The sequence below is a fragment of the Solenopsis invicta genome, chromosome 11 (genome assembly GCF_016802725.1).
Source record: "Solenopsis invicta isolate M01_SB chromosome 11, UNIL_Sinv_3.0, whole genome shotgun sequence".
NCBI lineage: Eukaryota > Metazoa > Arthropoda > Insecta > Hymenoptera > Formicidae > Solenopsis > Solenopsis invicta.
The window spans coordinates 7746352-7773961 of NC_052674.1; the positions used below are offsets into that span (position 1 = coordinate 7746352).

The 27610-nt window shown below is 32.4% G+C and overlaps 1 protein-coding gene across 12 annotated transcripts in view; it reads left to right on the top strand.

The window, feature by feature from the left end:
* Positions 1 to 27610, top strand: part of LOC105205519 (glutamate receptor ionotropic, NMDA 2B) — a 198741-nt gene that overhangs the window by 118464 nt on the left and 52667 nt on the right. For 8 of the 12 annotated variants that reach the window (XR_005575926.1, XM_011174895.3, XM_039455310.1 and 5 more), the window contains one exon: positions 1984 to 2155. Coding sequence is in view for 7 of the 12 variants with exons in the window: in XM_011174895.3 (XP_011173197.1) it covers positions 1984 to 2155 (172 nt within the window). In the remaining 5 variants the exon portion in view is untranslated. Of the gene's footprint in view, positions 1 to 1983; positions 2156 to 20383; positions 20560 to 27610 lie in introns of those variants that run through there. The other 4 variants (XM_026132495.2, XM_039455313.1, XM_039455314.1 and 1 more) reach the window with 2 other exon arrangements.

The following is a 27610-nucleotide window of genomic DNA, read 5'->3' on the forward strand; positions in this document are numbered from 1 at the left end:
AAGCACTGTCTGCACATCGGAATCGAGTGCATAATTAGAGTTGCTAGATATACAGTCAGTAGTTCGATTTGTTATCGATAATCGATGGATTATGCCACTTCTCTGAATTAAGTCCGTTATTCAAACGATATATGAGAGAGTACTTATTATAACACAATTTCTCTCAAATTAACGTCACAAGAGGCGATGATTTAAATTTTAAATGAATGTAGACTTCACTAAAAAATATTGTTTTAATATAAATTTTTTTAAAAATATTATGCTATAATAATATATGATAATATAAAAAATTACAAATTTTAGATTCCTTAGCATATTATCTAATTACAAATATTTTAGAATATATTTGCATATATGCGATATATATTTATTAACAAAATAAAATAATCTAATTAGTATTTAGAAAATTATATTATTTATTAAAACAATTTTGTTTTATAAAATAATATTAATGATTAACGAGTATAATAGAGATTTTAGTATTTAATTTTTTGTTTATAAATTGTAAATTTTATATTGAAGTTAAATCTTTCACAGGTACATCTCCAAATTATTTAAAAATGTATCAAAATTTTAATTATGTTATAAAAGAAAAAAAGAACGAGAGCAAAAGAGAAAGAGAGAGAATCAGAGAGAAACACTTTCTTTTAACGATTACTTCGATATTAATATTTCTGATAGGAAGCATTGTTGATATCAGTGAGACCGAAACGTAAGCCTCTGTCCAGTCTCAGCCTACATGTAGGTATTCATTCGCATCGATCGATTTATGCAACAGGTGCGCGCCGGTCCATTCTTGTGGTAATAAAGTGAACAAGATGCCCTTGCTGCAGTTTTCTGAACGCTTCGAGCACTTAATGCATTGTCGATCGTGATGCAGTGAATAAGCCGTTAACAAAAATTATAACAGTTTATCGTTAATATTCAGTAAGCGTTATTATCCTACATAATTGCGCATCGAATTGCGTAATTTACAAAACATTGGAAGCATTGAAATAAAGGAAATATTAATTGCCTCATTAGTAGTTTAATTATGTATCAGACAAACAGATGTGGCACAATGCATTAAAAATCACTACATTTTTTACAATTAAATACAAATATACAATTTGTATATACATATAATATTTTTTTAAATCTTTAATTGTTTAAATTTAAACAATTTGTTCGATAACCGGATTGTGTTTTAAATCAATTCTAATTATAATGGAGAAACTTTTATATTTATTTGAAAATTACTCTCTTTCATATAAATGTGGTTAAAATTCTCATCGTTTTACTGTAATCAAGTATTTTATATTTATAAATAATATGTAAATATAAGAAAAAAGGTGTACAAATTGACAAAAGTAACACTCACAATCAATATGTGTCTTATCGAGAAAATTTGATACATTCTTTGTTATATTTGTACGATGTGATGATGTTGTTTAAATTCTTTGATGTGGAAGAATGTACATAAAAAATTATTATTGAGATTATGATCGATCAATATTCGATCAATGTCATTTACAAGCAAAGCAAATTAATAATGACGTAACGATGTAATCCTTGCAATTTGATCGAATATTAAATCAATATTGATTGAGGAAATTGCAATAAAGATGAAAATTATAACATATAATTCAATACCTAATGCAATAATAATAATGATAAAGTAATATGACACATAATGGATATGTGTCCTAACGCAATTGTGCACGTCATGAGTGAGTGTATATCGCGATAGTTGTTTCTAAACTCGAGCCATTTGTAACATAGCGGACACGTCAACTGCCACGTCTCGGTCGAAACTTGGCGAAATATCGTTTTGTACAACCTGTTGACGATCTTTCTCACCGTTTGACAGAGCGGGAGCGATTTATCATTTGACGGACGCAGCGTTCGTTTCTACGTCATCCGAAACGCATGACGCACGTCTGTAAGAGAACGTAATACGCCTTACCGAAATTTCATATTTTCTCCGTCATATTTGTGTAACAGGTGGGCATGATGGTGCCGTACAAATCCTTTGGCGTGAGAGAGTACACCAGAGCAGTCACCACCGCTATTAACACGCTACAGAGAAGTACGAGAGGTCCAAGGCTGGGGCTTTTCCAGCGATATGATCTTCATGTCAAAATAGCGATGAAGGAGCTCACACCTAGTCCTACCAGTGAGTATTAATTTCATTTGATGTCTGTTATTCCTTATTTAACGTTATTACAGTATATTACACACTGAAAAAAAATATATTTTTATACTTGCAATGAAATACTTATTTACGTTAAATAAATATTTATTTAATAAGAGAATGATAATTAAATTACATTAGTGATTCATGTGCTAAACAAATACTTATTTACACTTAATAAATAATTTTATTGCAAGTATTGAAACAAATGTTTATTAAAATATTTAGTAATTTTTTCTCTCAGTGCATATACGTATATATATATATATTAACGGAAATTATTTTTTATTATATAAAATTAAATAAAATAGTATTAAACATTAAATAAAATAATATTAAAAATTAAATATGTCTTTGAAACAGTTGTATTTTAATTTTTAATGTAACGTCAGATGTGAATTTTTTTTTTTAAATATAACAGTTGTGACATTTTTGAATTGGAAATGTAATCTATGGAAGAAAAATCTGCATTATTAATGAACGTATAATGCTTACAAAAATTCTGCAATTTTTATTCTCACTTTAAAACAGATTTAATTATATAATGTTTAGTGCATAACTCTATGGAAAGCGTGAAATTAGTCGTGCATTAAATTCGTTGATTCGCGAGTGAGATTACAAAAGATTTTGAACGGGTCAAAGAAATCCTTGAGCATTAACTTTTTATCTTTTTGCAATCACGGAATGGGTTTACGTGTAAAAAAGCAAATCCTTAGATTTTTTGGAACCGTACTACGTTCAAGGAGAGAACAGAAAGTTCTCTGATCGATTTAGGACCCATTTCGTTGGAGACATTGGTGGCTTTGTGGAAGCTTGGCCTTTATCAGACAAAATCTGAAAACGTTGGGACTATACGCTTCTCTAGTACCGTTCTTTGTGCCTGTAAGGTACAAATCAGTTCTTTAGTTTTGAGATAAAGAGATTCTTTGTCGTCAAACGAATGCAAAGCAGAAATGTAAAATGACTCGGATTTATCCTTTGACGATTTATGTAATTATTTTTTTACAAAGATTTTACACTAAAACAAAATAAAGATCATAATTTATAGCTCGAACGTGACTAAAGAACAAATTTCTATTTTACGATCTTACTACGGCACAACGCCGATTACAGCATGTAGAATAACGTAGAAAATGCTGAGTAATGCGAGATAATTAGAAAACAAAAACCAAACATGAAGGAAGCATGCAGATGATGATTTAAGATTATTGATCCTTGATAATATAATCTAAACGTTAGCTTAAAATGCATGTCTGACGCACCGTATAAACAATTAATAAATAAAACAAATTTTACATGTATATGCATACTTGATCGATTCTAACCATCGCCGTTGCATTATAAATGAGTATATACCGTTATGGTTTTCATTTTTTCGTTACAAATTCGTAACAGATATTTGCGCTGGATATTTTAACGTTGGAAAGTTTGTGTCAATTCCATAAAGCGTGAAGTGGATGGAAATGAAATACAAGCATTCCAATCATTGTAGGTTTTGATGGATGAAAGTGCATAAAATACATTTATTCTACAGTTTGCACATACTGACTCGCAGTAACAGCTTCATATTCAATTAATTCAGAATGAGATAAAATTATACTGAACCGATGCAAATGTTGATTAAGAAGGAACGTTTTTAAAAATAAACATCAAGTATTTTGATATTTAATCCCGACCTCTATTTATTACAAGTACAATATTGAAATATGAAAAAGATAATTATATTTTATGCAACTTTTCTTTTAATAATTCGTGATTTCTCCAAAAAATTTTCAATCTTTTTCTTCATAATTTTTTAAAGCTGATCTACAATTTTCTCTTTCCTGTCTTTTTGCTCTTTGTCTTTTTGTGCATTGTTTTATCGAAATTAGCGAGATAAAAGTTGACGAATTCCAAAAGAAACACGATGGTTGATAAAATAGTGCATGAAAAAGCAAAAAAGGCAATATGCAAAAAGCCTTTAGAAATTACTTACGACTCATTCAGTCTTGACTTTTCTTCTCGCCATTGATTCATTTCAATGCCAACAATACAAGAAAAGTATCAGAGTGATTGTAGCACTACCGAGATTTGCATCCTTTCCCCTTTTAGATCTTCTCAGGCAGGCACTCTGTCACTGATTATAAATCACAACTACTCCTTCTTGAGACTTCTTATGTTTTGCCTAAGTATCTTACATCTCTTCAACGAAGTGCGAAAACTTTTCAAACAGATTACGCATATAATCATCTACGAAGTTCTATAGAGAGATTAATATGAAAATTTCTAAATGTCTCAAAAGATATTGACATATATTTTTACTTTTTTTTCAATAAAACATATGTTTTAAGCAAACTTATGTAACAACCCAACGTTTTAAATAATTGAATTGATATAATTTTTAAAATTATGATATGTAAGTTACTTTATTTTCTATATGTATTGCATTAAATGTTTATAATGAATACAAATGTTAGCCACAAACTAAAATATTGTTACATACTCTTTAAATTGAAATTAGAGAAATTTTACTAATTTAGTGTTATAATTATATCAATCTGTGAAATGTGTACTGTCTTTTCATGATAACGCACTACAAAATTCCGATCATTGTTAATTTTCCCCTCTTAATCAGAATCATTAAAAAACAGTAAATAATACATTAATTGCTAGTTAAAGAGTTCTTTTCGTAATGTGTCATAACTTTAATATGGATCCAAGAATATTTAAATCTTCCGCGAACATTTTAAGTTCATCATCATGGTAAATGGCAGTGAACGTGGCGACGATCTGTCTTTCGTAAAAATTCTATTGATGCTGTCGGAAGCTTTCTGGAGCTCATTGAATTTATGAAAAATCGGAATCGAACTAAAATCGAATGTTTTCATGCTGCCGCGCTCCACCGAAAGAAAGAGAGACGTCGAGCGCAGTTCTGCCATGTAAATCACGTCAGAAAAGCTGGACGACAGCCAGGCGCCGCACATATCACCAAACGCCGCACCACCACCAATCGTCGCTCACCACGGTTCAGTCATTGCCTCACACTTCTCCCAAGCGAATACATTAACCACGAAATGGTCGTAACACTGCCAGAAAACTCAAATGAGTGATGGCAGTCACTTAGTAACACATCAGCATCATTTGTCGGTTCATTAAATTTCCGCGCTGCAGGAAAATTTTAAACACTGACTCAGCAAAAATTAATAAAGCCGACAATATGGAGACTGCAACGCAATGTGAGCAGAAACTCTGTAAATGATTATTATATTCCAAAGAAGCGCTTCGTTTCTGCGTGTTCTGCTGTATTTGAGCAGTTTCTTGGAAGGAATATTAATAAAATGAATAAAACGAGAATTGGGAATGAGAACTGATTATCGTTAAACTCGCTGAGAGTTGTATAACATTTAAATTGCATTTTCTGTAAATTTACAAATTTTTTGAGAAATTTGTATATTCACAGAAAACGTAACTTTAATATTATACTCGTTTTAGATTATTTAAAATTCTGCTAAATATCTCAATGCTATAACCAAATTGTAAAAACGTAACAGAAATTCTGTGAAATGTTTTTATATCTCTCAATTTATCAAATCAGGAATAGTTGAAGTGTCATAACCATTTTTAATCTATAACGATCTGGAAGCTATATATGACCGTAACTTCCGATTGTTCTCTCGAGGATGGCGCGAAAGCTTTTCCGCAACTTTCCGGCAGCTTTCTGCGATCTTATCAGACACTTCTAACACACAAGTACGATAACTGTATTGGGAAGTAGCGAAGGCTTGCCGAAAACCGGAAGTGGTTTGGCCGTAGGGCAAATTGAACATCGCGGTTAAACGCAGACACCGCAACGGCTGACATGTGTAGAGTAAATCGCGGACCACCGCCAACAGTCACGATCGATATCCGTGCTTTCGATATTGCTAAGGCAATTTCCATATGTACGATAACTTTTCTGTACAGTCGCGTTTGTTAAAAATGGAAATGGCTAACGTTGATCGGTAACTGATACGTCAAAAAGAAACTACGATCTAATATATGTGTATAATATGTAGATCCAATACGTGGACTGATCCCGATTATAAAGAGAGTATGTCAATATATTGCAAAAAAATTCGCATTTTAAAAAAAGGAATCAGAATACAAATGAGTTGAACTAGGAACGTGGAATGATTATATGCATGGACAATGCAAAATTATGCAAATGATATTGAGAATTTAAATTAACGATAAGTACATGCATATAATGATTTTCTTGAATACATAACTTTGAAAATTCTTTCAAGATTAATGAAATGTATAAAGAGAGAGAAGAGAGAGAGAGAGAGAGAGAGAGAAAGATAGAGTGTTGTACTAACAAACTTTCAAGATATGATTTCATATGTCTCGACAATGAGAAAAGTTTACACCAGCTTCGCGATTGTTGGTGTAGTTTTTGAATTACTCGCATATCGACGGCTATAAAGCTAGGTTTGTGCCAGCGTCGTTGCGTGAAAATCTATCGGTAATTCCAGCTGGCGTTACTAAAGGAGGTCGCGCCATGCCTTAAGAGAGCGCTCTGTTCTTTATCAGACAAACTGATCCACTCAATTTTATCAGTGACACGATAATGTCGACAACACTTGATCCAGTTGGAGCTTCATCGATTATTTAAAATCTTGTTAATCGCTACGTTCGCGGGTAAAACTGAAATCGTGAGCTTTCGCGGAGCTTGCAAGCTGCCGCCATCTAACGAAAAATGACGGAACGTTTTTACACGTGGATTTCGTAACATGCGACTTAATTATAATATCTAAAAGCTACAGCTTTTATCGATTTAATAAATTATTTAATGTTATACTAAAATTATTTAAAATAAAAATAAGATTAATTGTTTTATTTTAATAAATTATTAAAATATAATAACAAAATAAAAAAATACAAGAAAAATGACATAAAAAATCGTATATTTTTAACTTTATTGAAACATTATAAATAATACATCTAATTCAAGAAAAGTAATAATGTTCCTATGTAAAATTTAATACATAAATTTTATTGTTGCTCCTGCATAAAAGAATTTAATCTGACTTTTGCTGTACGATTATAAATAAGTAATATATAGTCGCATTATGAAAGGAAATTTTGGAACAGCATCACGTAATTTCAAAGTTAATTTGAATTGACTATATTTAATCCCAGATTAGCTATACTTAAACGCTCAGCTTTACTAATTACATTCGGTCAATTAAATTAATTAAGAGTTAAAGCCTCGGAAATGTAAATGAGTAAAAATATCCCTTTAATCTTAATTCCGCCCCCTTTTTTATTTGTTTATCAATTTATTTAATTTGCGTTTGAAATCCTAGATTTTATTTGTAAAAAGTTATTTTAAAGTCTACTTAAAAATGTTATAATTTTATTGAAAATTTTACAGAACCATAGTTAAAAAATCCATTTTATTTATTTACATATTATTTATTTTTCATTATTATTAACTAACGCAAAATAATTAATTTATTAATTAATCTCAAATAATATACCATCTCTATAATAAACTCAGACAATATTAGGAAAGAGGTAATAAGAATGAACAAATATTTTGTTTCACCCCCACAATCTGTGATCAAGAGATAAGTAGCGTTTGCTAGATGGTCTTTTAATTTCCTGAAGTTAAACTCACGATATTATCATGATAAATCCTGTTATATATTTTTATCATCAAAAGTTAATTAACCAGAAATTGTATTTTAAAGCAAAGACAGAAGAACTTTTATTAATAGCAGTGTTCAATTATACTTGCACGGTGAATAAAAAAAAATGTAATTTATGATAGAGTACAAAATTAACGTTATTTTCATGCTAAAATACTTATACTATATATCTGTTCTGAATATTTCTAGCTGATAACAAGTACAAATAGTAGTTTGTAAGAAAGATTTAACGACACATTCGCAGCATTTTGCGTAAAAGGTATAGCGCATAAAACGCAAAACTTTCGCCACCCAAGGTATCGGCTATTTCGCCAAAACAGAGAATCAAGATACATCCGAAAAGTTCGGAACATGTTCTGAGGATCTATGGAAAATACAAGTGAGCTAGACAGATATTCTTCCGCACCGTTTTCCTATTCCGTACCTTGTTTTTGCTCCCTTTTTTTATCTCGACCTCATTGTTACCACCCGCAAATCCAAGTATGCTGCGTGATTTATATTGTCTCTCATTGTCCTTTCCCTAGCTACTAGAGTTTCGATTTGTTACTGACGCCTTCCCCATGACACCTAATTTTATTTAAGATATTGCGATTCTCAATAGGAAAATATAGACAAGGAAAAGAAGAACAATAAACAGATAGATAACATATTTTTTAATAAAATATATGAACTATTGATTAATTTAGCTAGATTAGCTTAATAGGTATATATTGTAAGACCTTTAAAGATAAACTTTTTTTGTAATTTGTTATATTCTTTAGCTCTTTTTAATTGTTTAACTCTTATTTGATTTATTTAGCTCTTTGTTATAGCTCTTGTTATAGAATGTTTATTTTGAACTGATTAGTTTAAACGTTTGGTTTAAACTGTTTACTCCTAAATCTATGTGTTGCATCCTGATTTTCATCAAATAAGTTCATTTATGTACATATATAATTCTGTATATAATTTACACGGCGAAACTTAGCAATCAAGATTTCCAAGCAATTAATCTAAGGCCAATTTGCCGTTCGTGACATCTCCGTTATTTGATCGCATTTACCTCAATCAACGGCAGAGCCTCTCACACATCGAATTAATTTCCTCGAAATATTTTATAAAGTGTGCAGATATTAATTTTATTTTCAAGTTTACTAAATAAAAAGGCTTCTGTATAAAAAATAACGTATTCAATTATTTTGACGTCCAAAAACACACAGATACTTGTTTTAAAATTTTTCTAAAATAAAAACTTGGAATTAATTTAAATAAGCCTCAAAAGAGCCATTTTATTGAAATAATCTTCCATATACGTTCTACACATTCTCTTTATTCTTCTTTACACGTTCATAGTATGCGTCTAATTGCTTCAACTATTTAGTGAAGTTTCTGAACACAATCATTCGAGATCTGATCTATTTAGCCGTTAGCGGAATTAGAATGCTATAGTAGGAAGCGGCGTGTTACAAGTGCTTGGCATACCATTTGAAACATCGATCGCAGAGCTTTTGAATTATTTGCCTTAACGTTCCTTTGTTTATGGCCTTAAAAGATTCTTAGTCGAGGTTGCGCTGCGAAACAGCTTGACAAAAGAAATAGGAAGAAAAAAATAGTATTTTAACAAGAAAAACAATATAAAACATTTTTTGCGAATTGTAAAACACTCTCACATTATTTTTATTTTTTTATTTTTATATAGTAGCAAGAAAAATATCTCTGTCACGCGCGCAGACGTACTCGTAAAATTATGATTTTTAATTAAAACATAAAAACTAGAAATTTTTAAATGAAAAGTTGTGTATGCTGTACATCAAAAGATTATATTTTTTATTCCAAAATAAAAATATTATATTCAAGAATTATATCACAGAATAAATTTGACAAATAACGATTGAATCAATATCTTTATATTTGTTGTTTATTTATAATATGACTTAAATGGATGCAAATGTCATTAATTTTCTCATATTTGGATATGGTGAGAAATTTTAATTGTTTTGGATTATATGTATATTTATTTAAATTAGCTTGTTGTATGTAATTTTAGCCATATTGAATGTGATTATTAAACAACAAAACTATAAAAACTATGAAAACATGTACAAACGTTTTTTAACCATTTCTGTTAGAATTTGAAAATTACGCTTATTTTCAGACGCGATTGGAAAAATTATGTATATATTTATCATCACACAGAAAGTTCGTGTGACATGCCCTATTTAATAGGTTGTTAAGCTTCTGAAAACTAAAGCTACATTTCATCCGTACATGAAGTCCGATTTTTAACTCTGCTTATTTCGCACATTTTCCATTCTTTTTGAAAGAGATTTATGCTGTTTTTTAAACCTGCGGAAAATTATAGCTGTGAAAAGAGTCCCCTTCCCCAATCAAGCTTCACGCGACCTTTGTCATCTTGTCTGAATTTTACCGTCTCGGGATAACTTCGCGATCAATCGATGGATTTCACGAACGACTTACCGACGACATTTACAAAGACTGCGCTGACCCTTCTTCGGCAAGTTCGAACCATTCTAACAAACGACGTCCTCTTATCACGCGCCATTCCGCAGATTGATGCGACTACATCGCGCACTCTAATACGGAGTTCAGATTGGTGTGCATCATCGATTAGTAATTTGGAACGCAGACTTTTAGTTTCTTAAACTTAATCTTTTTTTTTTGTTCCTCTTTCTCGTGACTTAATGATGGAACGTCTAACATTGCCTGTTCTACCGATGTTACGGTAACATTGTAACATGCTTTTTTTTCATTCATTTAGACAAGATAAAATTAAACGTGATTAATTATTATAATATTTTTCTCTAAAATTTTTAACATAACTTATGATTTTTATAATGCAAAAATTTTAATAAATATTTTATTTATTAACATATATTTCTGAAACGTTCTTAAGATTTAGTTTGCAATTTTTTAAGCTTTAAAATTGAAGAAGAATAAAGGAAACTAATTGCTTGTTGTAACGTAGATGAATGCTTGTTGTTATTAGTTCGTTACTGTTATTGAGTTGTAAGACAAAAACATTGAACTTTGAATGAGAAGTGATGGAAATGTCAATGAACTTCAGTTTACACGGCATAAAAACAAGACCATATTCATCTATTAGCAACGAACGTTTGACCTGAAATCTCAAAATAAATTTTCCAGTGTTGAAACTCAGAGTGTTTCTAGCGAAAATAACTGCTAAATTTGTGAAACTACTGAAATTGTGGTTTGAAATTGAAGGAACAATCGAAGAACCTAATACGTTTCTTTCTTGATCAGAAGAATAAAACCTGCTACTTGAGTTTAGTTACGATCTGCAGAAATTTCCTATTCCAACTGCGTCGGCCAATTTTATCTCTCTTTTCTCGAAAGACCTCTTATTCGCAAGTTATCTTTTCATCCTTGAGAGCAGCTGGAGAAACTGTTAAAGAGTTTTTTTTTTAAAACAAAATTTGTCAAAGGTTATTCCCTTAAGAATTTCGTGATAGATAATTTTCCTCTTTTCTTTATCTACTCCTATTCTATTCGTTGTACGTCGATATTTGATAAAGATTTGATCATCGTTGTAGCATTTATCATGTATAATATTATTGTACACGCATACACACTCATACATTTTTATGAGTAGTATAAAACGATGCCATCGACTCGGTCAATTTCGTCTACCGCGAATGAAGTAATACGACCTTTCCCCCTTTTCCGACAAAGTGGATCAATCACGGTAGCGCTTGCCATTCTCGATCGTCCATCAAGTGGAAGTTTCAATCGTACCTGCGCTATAATCAGACGGTACTATCGCAATGAACTTCTCTGCGTATATCGATACGACTCCGGATTTCGTTTCCGATGCCATCTCGCCACCAAGAACATTTAATCAATCTCGTCGTTGGCCAGTAGATCTGTTGAATGCGTCATTTGGACGGACTACTCCGTACATAGGATTCTCTCCGGACGAAGCCGTTCGTCACTCAATAAAAGAGAGGGGAAATCAGGTCGGACCGCTAATGGAACTTTTCAACGATTTTGCGGTGCTTCGCTCCGGCCAATTCTTAATAATAAATTTTTGCCTATCAACAGAGAGAGAGAGGGAGAGAGAAATATGACTGATTACTCAGAGAAATTTTTTCTACCATTTTCGTGGAAGGCATTGTTATTTCAATCACATCGATTCTTTTCTTCTGATAAATAGACCCCAGGGTAGCTTTGGGAAGATATTGCGGCGTTATGATTCGCCGGCGAACGAATCCGGAGGATAATTGCGAATAACTGCGCGGGGAATTTGCCCGACAGATGGAGCGTAGCGAAGATAAATATTGCTTCTATCTTTTATGAACATTATTTATTTAGTCTTTATATATATGTATACATAGGATGTTTCAGAACAATCGATATATATATATGATATTATTTGTGTAACATAAAATTGATTTCTCTAATAAAATTCTCATATTAATGATTTTCAAATGTCTGATTGGGAACACGATGGTATTTTGGAAACTATAAATTATAATAGCGACAGTTGCAACCTATTTTGCCTGTAATTTTATGAATTATAATTAGAAAATCTTTTAAATTAATTAAGTGCCTGAGCTATATTTAGATTTAAATGTTAAAATTGTTTACTGTAGACGAGAGAAATTAACACAAATTCCGGGAAATTTACGTTAAAAGTGAAGAAGTTTGTACACGTAGGGGCAAATGATCAAAGAAAATTGATCCAATCTGTCTCATCAACGTATCGAGGATGCAATCAGTACTCGAGGTCAGAGGTTTGAATTTGTATCTTCTTCTTGGTAATCAAACTTGTGTAGCGCAATGTGATGAGTTGACTCCTCGCGATGATATGTCAAGCATACGGTACACCGCAACAAATTCGAAATTGACGCGTGATGGTATAAAATCATTTGCCGGCATATTGCACAACGGAAATCGATATAGCAAATATAAATTATTTTCTAAGGTGCATCTTTTAATTAAAAAGATGCTACAAATAATTTCATGCTTCAAAGGTTAATTGCAACGTAACGGTTGCAATAACCGTAATGACTTATACGTATAACAGACATATACGTAATAGCATAACATATGTACGGAAATATAATATCGTCGCATATATTGGAAATGGGTGAACGTCAGAGCCAAGAGATTGTTTTAAAAGGCTGTCTTTCTTAAAAGGACAAACAAATGCAGAAACAAATGGAAAGGACGCTGAAGTAGGTCATGCCTAGAGCACACATGTTATTTGGTTCGAAGATGAAAGGGTCGCAAAGAGGCAATACTCATCTGATACCGAGGTATTACATGTCTTTCTTCACTAGAGAGAAAGAATACGCTTTGTGGAGCGGATGATATCCGGAAAAAGCGTGAGAAGAAAAAAATGCCACCACGTGACAGATGTGACAAAATAAATGGACGAGGCGGTCAAATTTAGAATGGCTTACGCAGAGAAAAATGCCTCTGGATTGGGCATTTAGCAAAGGCAATTCAGTAAAATGATTCAACACGAAATCTCGTAAACCAAGTAATATGCGTTACGGTTTTCAGCGTTTCGATACGAGTCGTGCTGAAGCTTCCTTATGAATATTTGATATTGGTACCGTTACTTCGGACAGTATGCGCATCCCGTTACAACACGACGGACATGCTCAACCATACTTTCGCAGATGACTGTATGCATAATAAAAGGAGGAGTTTGTATTTTGGATTTCACCCAAGATTTATTGTTTATTGTATGGAACAAAATTCTATACATTATACAAAAATTTTTAAACATTAAATCATGTTGATGACAAATTGACTATCTTATTTTTAATAAATACAACGTGAAAACAATAAAGCTTACGCATATAAAGATATTATTTCGGTATTATTCTTTAACACGCGGTTTTCTATAATATAAATTATTTAATGTCATTATTTGTTCCAAAAGTCTTTACTAAAATATCACGTATAAAAATATGTTAGCAAATAAAATTATTTGTTATATTTTTAAAAGTAAAATTCCGTGTAGAAGAAATATTTAAATGATTGCTAAGCTTGCTATTAAACTACTATTTATGCCTCTGACAACGTCAGACTTCGCCGTATTTCCGAAAGAGACTGCATGCATGCATAATACGTGCATAATAATAGAACAGTTTGTAGCTATGATCTACTAGCATTAGATATTAGCTTCTATGATGCGGAGTCTTTTGCATAATATCTTATTTACTAGCTTTTTCGTAGAAAATGTTGAATGAAAGCGTTCTAAGAAGCACTAACAGCAACACGTTAAATTCTATGTTTGACGCACTGACTAAACATACAAATAATACAAATTTATAAAGTCAGCGCTTAATTCTCCATCTATAATTAAGTAAATAATCACTTTGTGGAAACTCTTAGTACATTAAGTTATAAACATTTCCCTTTGTTTGCAATGTATTATCACGGTTTCTTGCACGCGAAGACAGCTACTAATGCTACTCTTGTAGAACTCCAGAATGAGAAAATGTAGCCAAAGTATAATGCTCTGCGCACAATAGAGGCATATTAGGTATTAGGAATAAGAATTAAAATTTTAGAATCAATTTTTTAAATAAATATTAAACGTAATTCACAATGGATACGAATAAAACGTAAGACATAAATGTGTCATACAAGATACAATAAAACTTATTATTTATCATTTATTATTAGTACGCTTATTGAGAAAATTGATTCTAAAATTTTAATTCTTATTTTTAATATTTAATATTCCTCTATTGTGCTTAACGCAATAAATCGCCATTACCACCTATTTGTCTATCGGATTATTTATCCATAACAGAAACCGATATTCCTCTTCAAAACTTTTAATCAAATTAATGTACGAAATCATTTTCAAATCTTTGCTTACAACAGTCGGAGGATTTTTATAAATCCGGCTTTCGGTAATTCTGCTTAAACTGGTTTTTCACACAAAACTTTAACTCATCGCAGTGGCATTTAGTTATTAGTTTTGATATCATAATGCTTTCACCTTGATTTATCAGCACGAAAAGGAAGATACTTTCGTCATCCAATTTTGTGATATTGTTGAGATACATTTAAAGCTAAAGTTTACTTTTCTCCCTCTCTCCCTCTCTCTCTCTCTCTCTCTCTCTCTCTCTCTCTCTCTCTCTCTCTTTCTCTCTCGGAATCCGATACTTTGGAAAGAGTTTTCGTACATTTTCTTGTCAGTGTATATTCCGCTGTATATGTTTCCTACCGAACGTACAACAATACACAATCCTTAAACTTCGATAAATTCAAAAATATCAAATTTAGTCTAAGTAATGCGCTAATGCAATGAAAAGTAAATAAGTAGCTAAATTTTAAATTACACTTGAAACTTTTCATAAAGTCTGTGAAAGCATATAAATTTAATGTCGATGAACAATTGCGGCTCAAAAGCATTCCTACAATCTTGGCAGTAAACTTTACGTAAACCTATCTTAAAGACGGAATTATTTGGCTTTGAATGAAACAGAGCATATATATTTTAGTCATTTTCTGAGCATGAGGTAAATATAACTGTGAAGTGATTTCCTTAATAATTATTTTGACAACGGACTAACAGTTGTTATTTGTCTCCTGTTAACGTATTTTGCACGGAACGTTGTTAATTCTGCAACGACAGTGGAGAATCTCTCGTTCATAGCAAGCGAATTATTCCATCAGAATTCAATTTCGATGTGTTGTGTATATGCATGCGTGTATTGTGTTTGCAAACGTCTATGCATCTGCACGTGTTGTATTGAAAACAAATTTGAATGAAGAGCGCGCATAAATTTAAAGAGGTGTAAGGTACAAAATTGCGAGCAAAGATATATCGCACTTTTCTTATTTTTTTTTTAAATACATGAAACGATCGTTAATAACGAGAAATGTGAATGCACTCCAATACCGAATTCCATTTCGAAGCTTTTGCAATCATTCTAGGTATGATTGGACCGTGGACTCGATCATTCTTGAGATATTTCTCTAAAAACTTTTTTCGCAAAGAAATCTGATGATGAACATTTCCCGGGACACGTTATCTATTCTGTTGTAAAATAAAATATGTATGTTTCATCAACAGTTTTTTTACTGAAATTTACATGAAACAAACGAAAGTGGCGCAACTAATGTCGACGTAAACTAGGAACTTTGTAAAATATATAATTGCTAAATTAATACTTTTATATAAATAGTAGACTATAACTATAGAATAAACTATTATTATTTTATTCTTTGGTTTGATCATAGAGCCATAGAAAACTATTCATTTATTATAATCAACACTTACAATAATTTGATAACGACTTTTTTGTAATGTATCGTATATTAATAATTTTCGCATACGTCCTTAATTATCATATTTTTTAGTAATTTTGACAAACAGAACTCAGCGCACTATTGAGAAATACATTTCGGTTTTACGTGATACTTTAACAAAAACACGTATTTGGATGACTCAGTCAGACGAAACCCATTCAAATAATTACTTTCGCGCGTGGAGTGGTAAAACGTACCGCAAGTGAGACTTATCTTTACAGGGAGGTCCCTAATTACAGCACAAAGAACAAAGTACGATACTGAGCTCTCTTATTCTCTATTCAGTATGAAACCAAACAAAATTACGTATCTTGCGCTCTTTTCTTTCTCTGCGTTGTAACGTGATCACGTAATGCGACGTTGGACTTAATTAGAACCTTACGCAGTATTAGATACGTCGATTCAGTAGAATTCTCGGATCGAAATTTAAGACACGGCGTACTTCGATTTATAGATTTCTTAAATCGATATTTGGATTTGTTGTACATTATTAAATGACTATTAAAGATCTTTATACATAAATTGATGATGCTTTGTTAACAATGTATATAATTAAATTTAATTAGAAATAATCTCTATTTTATCGATATCAAAGTTTTTTTAATTTTAAAACGTGACATATTTTAAAGTTTGTAAAATTATTAAATTATGTATATATTTTAAACGGTTAAAATTTCATAGCATCAGATTTATTTGACAATATTGGAATTCAAACTTTACCAAACGTTATAATTTACCATGACATAATTTAACTTCAAACTAATAACATTTTGGTCGCTATATAGAATTAAATTTTACGTAGAATATTACTAACTAGCCCGAATTTAGGAATGAAAATTTACGATTTAAATCTTCGGTTTTTAAGAATAAAATTGTTACTTTTATTTTTTTTTTTACATCAATTTTTGAAAATTGAAATATAAAGATTCAACAAATTAATTTTATTACTATTATGTATAATTGGCACTCATCTTAGATCTCAATTATCATAAGAATCATAATTAACGTCAACTATAATTTGATTCTTATTCTCCATAATGTGGAGTGGCATATTGTCAGATCGATATAAATCTTATCGAGCAGCAATCTGGAATATCTCTATTCGCTGTTTTAATGAAATGCTTTTTACCCTTTTAAATAACTCGCCGTTGAGCGTATCGAACAAATTTCTTTTGACGTCTTTTGATGCCTGCTGATGCTTATTACATTAACATAAGAATGGAAGCGCACTTACGGCAAAAGAGTGTCGGTGGAATCGAGTCCGGGTTACCGGCGCCTACTTGGCCGAGATACATTTGCATATCCTGAAGGGAGAAAGTTCTTAAAAGGAGATTGCTGGAGAGGGACGAGGAGAAGGCTGGCAGCATGCCTCATTTTTGTGATACACCTTCATAAAGATCTGTATCGGCTGGAACGGAGTCTTCCGTTCAGAAGATATAGCAATATGTTCAGTGCATGTGCGCGTGAAATTAGATGGTCCATGTGAATACAATTACGGCGCTTATTAATCGATTATCGATTGTTTATTCCGTTATCTCGCATACCGTTATTGATGATGGCTAATTCGATTACAAATATCAACAATATATTTCTAATATTAATGTAATGATTACGCATGTGTGAATGTTTTATGTATAAAAGTGTTTGTGCGTGACAACAATATTTAGTTGAATAATTTACAATTCAAATAGGAGGAAATACTTTTCTAATTAGGCAAAATATGCTACGTGAGAATGTAGGACATCTGTAACAGTATACTGCTAATTTCTCGTTCGTGTCACAGATTCTATCTGGTGTAATAATTGTTCCTTTCCGCATGAGGGACGCCTCGTTTTCCCTTAGTAACGCTACAGTCGCTTATTGCATCAACACTGAGCGAACCGTTCTGGTGACAGCTCTGAGGCAAACACCACTTTCGAGAAGAGAAAATCACATTTCGTTAGCAAAGATTTAATTGATGATCTATACTTAATAATACCATATTTATCATAAATGACATTTATGTCTAATTACTATTTAGCTTCTGTTCTTTGCAATGTAAAACTTAAAATATTCTTTGGTATTTCCTATTTTTGTAAACATTTAATACTTGTAGAGATTTATGACAATAATAATTATTATATCAATAAATATTTTATATAAATATTATATATTCTCTCGCTATTCCGATTTTATTGATTTGTTGCTAAAATGTTAAAGTATCATAATCTTTTTTATTGAAAGAGTATTTTCATACCATTTTTTGTTCTAATAAAAATAATTTTTTATTGTTGATGTAATTGTTTGTCATGTGTATATTTAATCAATATTTAGAGAAATATTCAACAATTAATTTTAAATACTTGTTAGAAAATGTTTGATAAAAAGGGTCTCATTAGTAATAAAAAAATCAAGCATTATATATTATTACTTTTAATATTATTAATAAATTATTTATTATAGATAAATTTTAGGCAAAATTGAATTATGGAACGAAAAATGAGTACAAACAGTCTTTATTCGCTGACCTCGCCCATGCTAAACCGGATGTTATCCTCGCAGCATTATTTTCCTGATGCTTCTCGCCCCTTGCTTCTCATCCTCTTCGTACCGCATCAGCATTCGAGAGCTGGCCCATACATTCATTAAGAACAACAGGGTGCCGAACACTGGCGCAATAAGGGTGACACGGGGGAAATGAGGCAAAATCCTTTATTTTTCAAATGGCTCTGTACCTCGACAAACACGCTTATTACGTCCGAAAATTCTAGCGACCCTTAAAGTACCGTGGACCGCCACCGCCGCTGCCGTCAGCGCGTATCTGTCGCGGTATCCATGGTTACTGAGCACATGCGCGATGGGGTTACTCAGGCCATCCGCCGTGGAACACATCACGGGGGTGGTTTTTCGTGTTGGCACACCCGGGCGGTTGGCTGGGCGGTGTCTGCGGCCTTCACTTTCCTCCCGAAAATCGAAGGCTACGGGGGTGGTAGCCGTCCCTTTTTCCTCTATCTCTCCTCTTTATCACCTTCTTCGTTTTCTACCTTCCTTCTACTCCCTTTCCTTCTTTTTTTTCCCTATTTTCTTTCTCGTTTTCTTCATCTGTATTTATATCTCGTCCTGTTTTTATTTCTTTCGCTTGCTCTTCTTATCACGTTTTCACGGCGTGCTTGCCGGACTAACGTCACTAAATTTTTCTTTTTCGGTGTGCATCGTCGAGCATACACGTGTCAGCGGAATGTGAGAGGGTATCATACAGAGCCCGCATCTGTCCTATCCTAATAGTACACGTGTCAAAACAACAAAAAATAAGTGAAAGTGTCGCAGTCCCGGCAATTCGTTGCTTCGCTCGTTTTGTGCACGCCAATAGTTCGCACATCCAACAGCGTTCTGGGACTTCTTTTTGTCGTCTACCCTTTGAAGATCCTCGAGAGTTGAAGAGAGTCTCGGAGCAATCTCGACTGTCGAGCCCGTTTCTAAGCGCGCAAAGTGCCCGGGAAGAGCTCCGCGGCGGATCGAAAGATCGCGCACCGCGTGGATCACCTAAACGCTTCCACTGCGCCAGTGAAACTTCCTAGTCACGTGAGCAGCGAGGGTGGCGAGGAGGAGTGTGAGAGCTGAGTGTGCCGTAGTCAGCGATACGACGACGAAGAGAGAGATACGTTCCGCGTGGGAAGCCGCCGATGGAGAGACCCCGATTCTCGCCGACTAACGAGGGTAGCTATACACGTCGATCGATCATCTGAACAGCTGTCCCGAAGATCACCGCCAGTTTCGGTCGTCCCGCGAGCAAGTGCCGACGCGTGTACTACTGGCACTCGAAGTCTCAGAGTCGTAACGAGCCGTGTCGCACAATTGGCTAACTCTTTTCTCGACAAAGACTCTCTTTATACCAAGTCTCGCGGCCAAGAGCTCCAGACCGCTTTATAATGATCCTGAAGAAATACGCTGCGCTGAGCGCGGCAAGAAGAAACAGCTGACGGTTGACAATAACCGAGGGCGCGTCGTTTGCAACGCGATCGAACGGCCAATAGCACGGTGACTTAAATAAACACATATCCTCCGACGAAGTGCGGCCGTGAGTATCAGCGTAACCTCCACCTCGTGCGGAGATCGTGAGACGCGTGGATGCGTCCAATTTTGATCGAGAATGACCTGATTCCATCTTCGGTGTAAAGATCGATCCAGGAAAGTGTCCCTCTCTCTCTCTTTCTTCCTCTCTCTCTCTCTCTCTCTCTCTCTCTCTCTCTCTCTCAGTCGCCCTGCGTGTCCTTCTCCGTTTTCCTCTCTCGCAGATTCCGAAGGAACGTTGTGGCGCGTTCGCAGAAACGGATCTTTGTGGTCGGCGTGGATAATCATGTCGCGACCCGACACCACTGCCGCATCGATCACTGTCAAGTAGATCGCAGGATCGCACCTTTGTGCAACTTCACAAAGGTATCGTATTTGTCGATCGAGAAGGGGATCATCGATGACGTTAATGACGCGAGCGCGGATGAATATGATTAATTGCAAGTCAAAGTCTCGAATCTCCATTACTTTATTTACAAGATTTAAAGGAACATGTTTTAAAAGTCAAACATTTACACTTATATCCGTTTATGATGTGCCAGAATGTTGTTGAAAGCATACAATTAAAAAGCGAGAGTACTTAAATCTTTATACGACACGGCACACTGTTTTTACTTCATTTTTGCGTTCCTTCTTTTAATTTGAAATCTAAATAAGCTACATAAATACTTTTGCATATGCTGCAACTTTTAATATTTTGAATAACAGAACTGTGTACTTTGCAATTACGATGTTGAACTACTTTAACTAGGAACCGTCAAATACTTTATTGTTAGGATTAAAATGTTTATCCTAAATCTGCGTAATTTTCACACATTCTATGTTTCATATTTTTGCAATTTATTTTCAATTCCGGGTGATGAAAGCAGTCGGTCACACTCTTTTTTTTCCTCGCGGAAATCTATATTCGTTATGCTATTGCATGCAATTCTCGCTTTGCAGCGATCTGATCCACTCGAAAATATCCTATTTGAATGACGCACTTATTTCCCGTACTCCAAGCTCTGTATCACGAGAGCGATATTCCAATATGAATGGACAATTTTCGACGCCGTGCATACCCCGCGGGATCTAGCCACTACCATTTCTCTCATCGCGTTCGTAACACAACAGCTCCCACGCGCATCGACGTGTTACGCTCGAGTTAATTCCATCTATCGAAGTCAACAGAACGCTCGAATCGCTAAATACTCCGATATGTGGCACACAGGTTCCTCAGCATCTCTCTCTTGCCCGGTGAGGGCTTCGATCGGTACGTTAACCACGAGTCATCCGCAGCTTTGAGGAAGCGTAGAGCGATGCTAAACGCTTGCCGCCAAAATTCTACATTCTCTGCTACATCCGCCCTTCCGTAAACCTCAAATGCAGCCTTCCGGCGCGAATCGTTTAACGAGACGCTGATTAAAGGCCGCATCGATTAAGCCCTATCAATATAGGAATGGATAAACACATTTGTATTATTAATGGGATAAAATATTCTTGTATCCTGTTAACAATATAATTCTTGTCGTAATCCCGTTTTATGTTCGGTCCTCATCTTTTGGTCCTAATACTATATTCTTCGGGTAATATGTTTGTTTATCGATATTAAGTTCTGTTTACCGAGATCTGTGACGTCAACGTCGTGTTATTTTCACAACGGATCTGGCGCTGTTCGTTTACGATCGGTGATGCATAGAGACGATTTATCGCGCTTCAGAATAGCGTTCATTCGCAGTGCAAAACGGTTAGCATTACGCTCCTGCAACATTTCTTTGGTTATCGCATCCATTATTGCTGCACGAGAACTATCGATTCGCTGCCCTCCATTTATACGAATTTCCGATATATCTGAATAAAATGTAGCACGTTCATTCCTGTTTTATTATTAATCTCTGCTAAGCCAGAATTGCTTTCCAATGAAGAATCATGTTGTACGTATATCTAACGGAATTGGTCAGATAATACAAAAATATAAAACTAATAATTGACCAAAAAAAGATTTTAAATAAAATAAAAATCTCTTGTTACAAATAAATTAAAACGCTATGCTTTATTTAAAATGTAGTTACATTTAAAACTGTTACATTATTTTTATAGTATAGATAATAAAAAAATACAAAATTGCTAAGTATACAATTTTATAATCAATATAAGCGTTGTCATAAAATCTTTAAAAAGCATTTGAGAATGAGATGCAAATTTCTAAATAAAATAACTTTCAAATAACAAATTAAGTGAATCAATTAATGTATATATTACCTCTATCGAGAAAAGGCGAAATGTTGTAACAAGCAAACCAATCAATACTAATATAATATGATAAACCTAAGCTGCTTTTCCACATAAAGTTTGTTTATTGAATATGACTCAGCTCGAGCCTCGATTATATGAGTAGCTTTTACTGCGTTAACAACCTTATTGCTTTGCAATCACGCAGAGTCTGGATTAAGCCAGCTGGAACACCGAAGGGTGGCGCGAGGCCTTAATAGTCGTCTGTATTTTTTGTTTCTTCTCTTGCTTCTATCCCTTTTTCCTTTTACCCTGAATTGGTAACCCTACACCTTGTTTCACGCTGCAGGCGGTCTTTGGATCCCTAGAGAGTAACGTGGTTTTGTTTCATTTTACACAGATTTTGGTTCGCCTTACATTACGTATTTTTAACAAAATAACGTCAAGGAGAGTTAAGAAATATCGTAAAAAATATTTTATGAACTTTTTATTCTAGCATGTACGTGCAGTGTTTCAAAGGTCTTGCTTGCTTTACTTTTTTACGATACTGGCTACTTTGATTCTTTTCACTTTTTTATTTTGATAATACATAGACCTTATGCTGTCTTTTCAGATTACATACATTTAATTATTTAACCATTTATTTAATATTATTTTTTTCCTTTTATTTTAGTCTTAGCATTGAATTCTTTCTATATGTAGTCTATTTAAAAAGAGAAAAAATATAATTTTAACCAAACTGTAAATAACTATAATTAATACCTTTCGAATAATAGAAATAAACAAACGAAAATCAAATATTTGCAGTTATTTTAAATAACACGTATAAAGTACTTTATTACATCAATATAAAAATTTGTTTACGATATAATTCTTGATGTAATTTTGATTATCATATAACGAGTTTACCACTTGCCTTTAAAATATTTCATCAATATTTAATTAACTTCGGATAAAAACACAGTTCAAAAATGCAGAAAAATTTTCATAAAAATTTGCAATTTCACTTTATAAACTATATTTTTTTTTATTTTTTATACTTTCGTATTTTTCGTATTTTTTTTGTACTTCTCAAATCTTTCCCTCAAACCCTTATAACCATTACATTGTGTTTGTATCATTCTCCAGAGTATGGCCGTAATATTTGTGTACATATGTGCTACATATATCTGCTAGCTATATATGTATATATACTTTAGGTATGTATACATGTATATAAAGCTAGCGTACACATATAGCACATATTTTTTCTTAACAGCACGTCACCCTTTGCTTGTCAAGTGAAAGTGGTTGCGTGACCAATGCCAAAAAAGCAATTCCCGCGTGTGTCACCCGCGCATGATATACGACAATCCGGCAAAACCGTTCTTCATTCGCATTTCATCATTCACCCTTGCCCTCACATTTTTTAATCCCCATGGTATAATTATTGACCAGTGCTAACATTCAAGTCACGTGTGCAAACCACCTGTGGATGGTGAATACGTTCAATCCTACAGTTTCCATCTTATTTGTGTACTATGAATTTTCAGATAGCAGGTACATAACAGTAATAACGACATACAAATGTATTCGTATTGGTGAATATTATTCCATTGTAATTTTTGAAATTCAGTTGGTATGAATTGATTTGAAAGCAGACGAATTTTTTAGAAAATACATTTTTACAGACTAATCTTTTCCGGCATAATATTTTCGAGGGAAAAAATTTTATAATTTTTTTGTTTCTATATGTAAAAGAATGTTGAACTGGTAAGATGTTAAAATAAAAATGATTTTTAAAGCAACAGGTTAAACGTAACTGCCGTTGTGGATTTAGCAGCTAGGTATGCTATCATATTAAACACGTTGTATAAAAACAATATTTTTCTTTCAAAATTTAGTTTTAATGAGTAATTAGTAAAAAACGATGTTAAAAAGAGATTGTTAGATAAGAATATTTTATCGTTTATGACTAGATGAATGCATTATCTAATAAAAATGATTAATTTTTTTTTTAAATATATGCGCATTTTTGTAATATTAAAAATATGATTAAATGGCTCTAACGTAATAAATGAAATACTTTAAGTAAATTGCTGCAAATTAAAGAAATTAATTGTTACATTTTGCTTCGTGATTCTTTGAACGTGTTTATCTTCTTTTTGTTCTAGAATAAAATGTTTATAGCTTGGAATAAATAATTAATATGTCATTATATGCGCAAAGTGATACACAATATACACAAATAATACTTGTCTTATTTGTATTTTATCAAATAATTATGCAAATGTTCCGATGCGTGAACAAGCGTCGAATTTCGCTTATGAAACACGTGGATAAATAGACAGTTAATCCGCGGACAATTCCAGTAATTTCGTCTCAATTTCGAGCTCGTGACAATTTCAAGGCATACTGCAATTATTGATAACCATAGCTGCATATAATTTTATTGTCATAAAAAAATTGGAAATTATTCTTTTCGACATTTTAATAAAGAAACTAATATTTATCTCGTTTAAACATACGTAAACATAAACGTACAAAAAAAATATTGAAAGATGTAAATATTTTTAATAACTGCTTATATATTTTGTATGCAATTATGAATATCCGCTTAATTATTGCTACTTGGCATATTGGCAGAAAAAAAATAATTACAATAGGAAAGACTCTCATTTGTAAATATCAAAATGTTGTTATTTTATTGCAAAATATAGTCCTGTAAAGCATAACAGAATTTATATTACAATCTCACAGATCGAGCTTGTGAAATTATTAATCTCATTAATAGAGCGTATGCGTTGCGGTATGTTCCATCATTCAACATAGTTGAACGTTTGCAATTCCACCGATAATGACAAAGGTTTCTGCCCCTCATCGACTTTGTCGTATCGCACCCCACGATTCGTATCGAATTTAATTTCACGCGTTTGATTGCGACGAGGGGCTGCTGGCCGTGTAGAGGAAAATGAACAGGAAAAAGAACAAAGAGGAAATTGACGTGAAAAGCTTCAAATCAGTAAGCCAGAAAATTGTGAGGTCAAGTTTACGCCGCATTCCACCTACGCGTTAAGAAAATCAATTTTTCTCTTGTTTTCCCATTTGAGTCGTAAATAAGATTACCACCTCGCTTCAATATTGGTTTCTTTGTTATCGAAGAGACATAAATTTGCATTGTTATTTATTACTAAAGAGATACAATTAAAAAATTGTGCTTTTGATGTAATCTGTATGATATATTTGTAATATGACGAACAGAAGATACAAACGTACAAAAGTAACTTTATTTGTTGAAAATTTGATTTAGTATAACTCGTTAATTGGCAGCTTGTTAACTAGTGCAAAAAGCGAGGTGCATTTAAAGCATTGTGTAAGAAATATTGTGTAAGAAAATGTATCATCGTTTAATTAATTTAAAAAAATATATTTCACTTGCATTTTTTACTTAAACTGTTAACTAATTAGTATGTAAAGTTTTATCTATAACAACGTTGTATTAGCATACACTTATTGGTATGCACAGCTTCAGAAGAACTTTGATGTGTAACTTTCCGATCAGTATTCTTGATTAATCGCACTCCGTTATGATGGTCCACGTTGATGAGAATTAATTTTCACGATTGAAACGCAAAAATTCTCGTGTTTCTGGCAAAATGTACTAATGAAAAAGCTGTAGAATTGAAGTATCGATAGCTTTTAAAAATTGCATGTAAAAAATAAGCAGAAATGCACGAGCTTTGAAACTAGAAAATGAAAATATAATTAATTCTCTTTGTCAGATCTCTTCATGTTCTTCACTCATGTCAAATTCAATTCTAACTTTTCAAGTTAGACAAAAGAAGAGAAATGAGGCAAACGGGAAAAATTGAGATGAAAGACCGCATTTAAAGAAGTAACGTGAATGATGGGATTAAAAGTTTTTGACCAGATATTTGAAAAATCGCGCATGAACTTCAACTGTGGGTAAGAAAGTTCATAAATTGCCTTAGAAAATGATATGTGAAAGGAATGTGACAGGTGATGGGGGCATAAAATATATATATATATATAATTACAGGCGTTCAAAGATATGACAATTATTACACAAAAGTAAATTTTATTTTTGTTTTATTTTCCAAAATAAGATTGTATTCTAAGATGTAAAAATTTTAAAAATAAAATAATTTATAATTAAGTAAAATTATTAAATTAATAAATTAAAAAATAATTATATAAAATTTTACACCGCAAACAAATAAAACAAATAAAAAATGTGGAATTACCAATTTTCAGTCTATTAATTTTTGTGAATAAGAAATATTAATATTAAAAAGAGACCTTTATATAGTTTTTTTAATTAAAGATTGTTAAATTTGCATATTTGACAGATAGCAAGCATTAAATGCGTAATTTAATTTTGTAAACTTGAAGTATATTGAGCATAAAATAATTTTAAAATAAAGGACGATAAAATAATCTCGGTGTTTCAAGGAATAGAAAAGTCTACGCGCGAGAGGTAAAATTGAAATTTACGCCAATATTTGAGAAACGTAACGAGTGTAATTTAATAACTACGACGATATCAGAAATTCAATGTGAAAACTGAGCAATCATAAAACTTACGTGATGATCATGCTAATTATTAAAACGTAATAAGTCATCGATTTTCTGTACGAACACTTTAGTATAATTTACTTTATAGAGTAAAACGTTCTGTTAAAGAACTGATCATTGTAACTAATTATTAGAATTAAAAACTAGTTAATAAAAAAAAAATATATATATCTTTTTTTATTGAGTAAATTCAATATATCTTTTTATCACAAAATGAATAGTTTTGTTTGATAATAATTACATTAAAGCTTGATTCGAATATCAATTAACTCATATAGTTTATTTATTTTTTTTTATTATCAATTATTTTTTGAACTTTATAATTTATTTGTAAGTACTTTTTGATTATAAAAATTTTTCACAATTTATAAAAAATGCAAGAATTAATTGCTGTAAATAAATAGGGCATCGAAAATCAAAAGAAAAATGGAAGAATCGCTATATTAAATATTGATGGAATGAAATTAAAAATGACGCCGTTAAAATAATGAAAGAGATTATTTTAGTTTAAAGAATCGAAATTGAATATAAAGGACTGATTCGTGATAATGTAAATTTGAAATGTATTAATTGTTAGAAATGTGAATTGATATAATGAATATAAAAATGATAAAACCAATAATCTATTTTT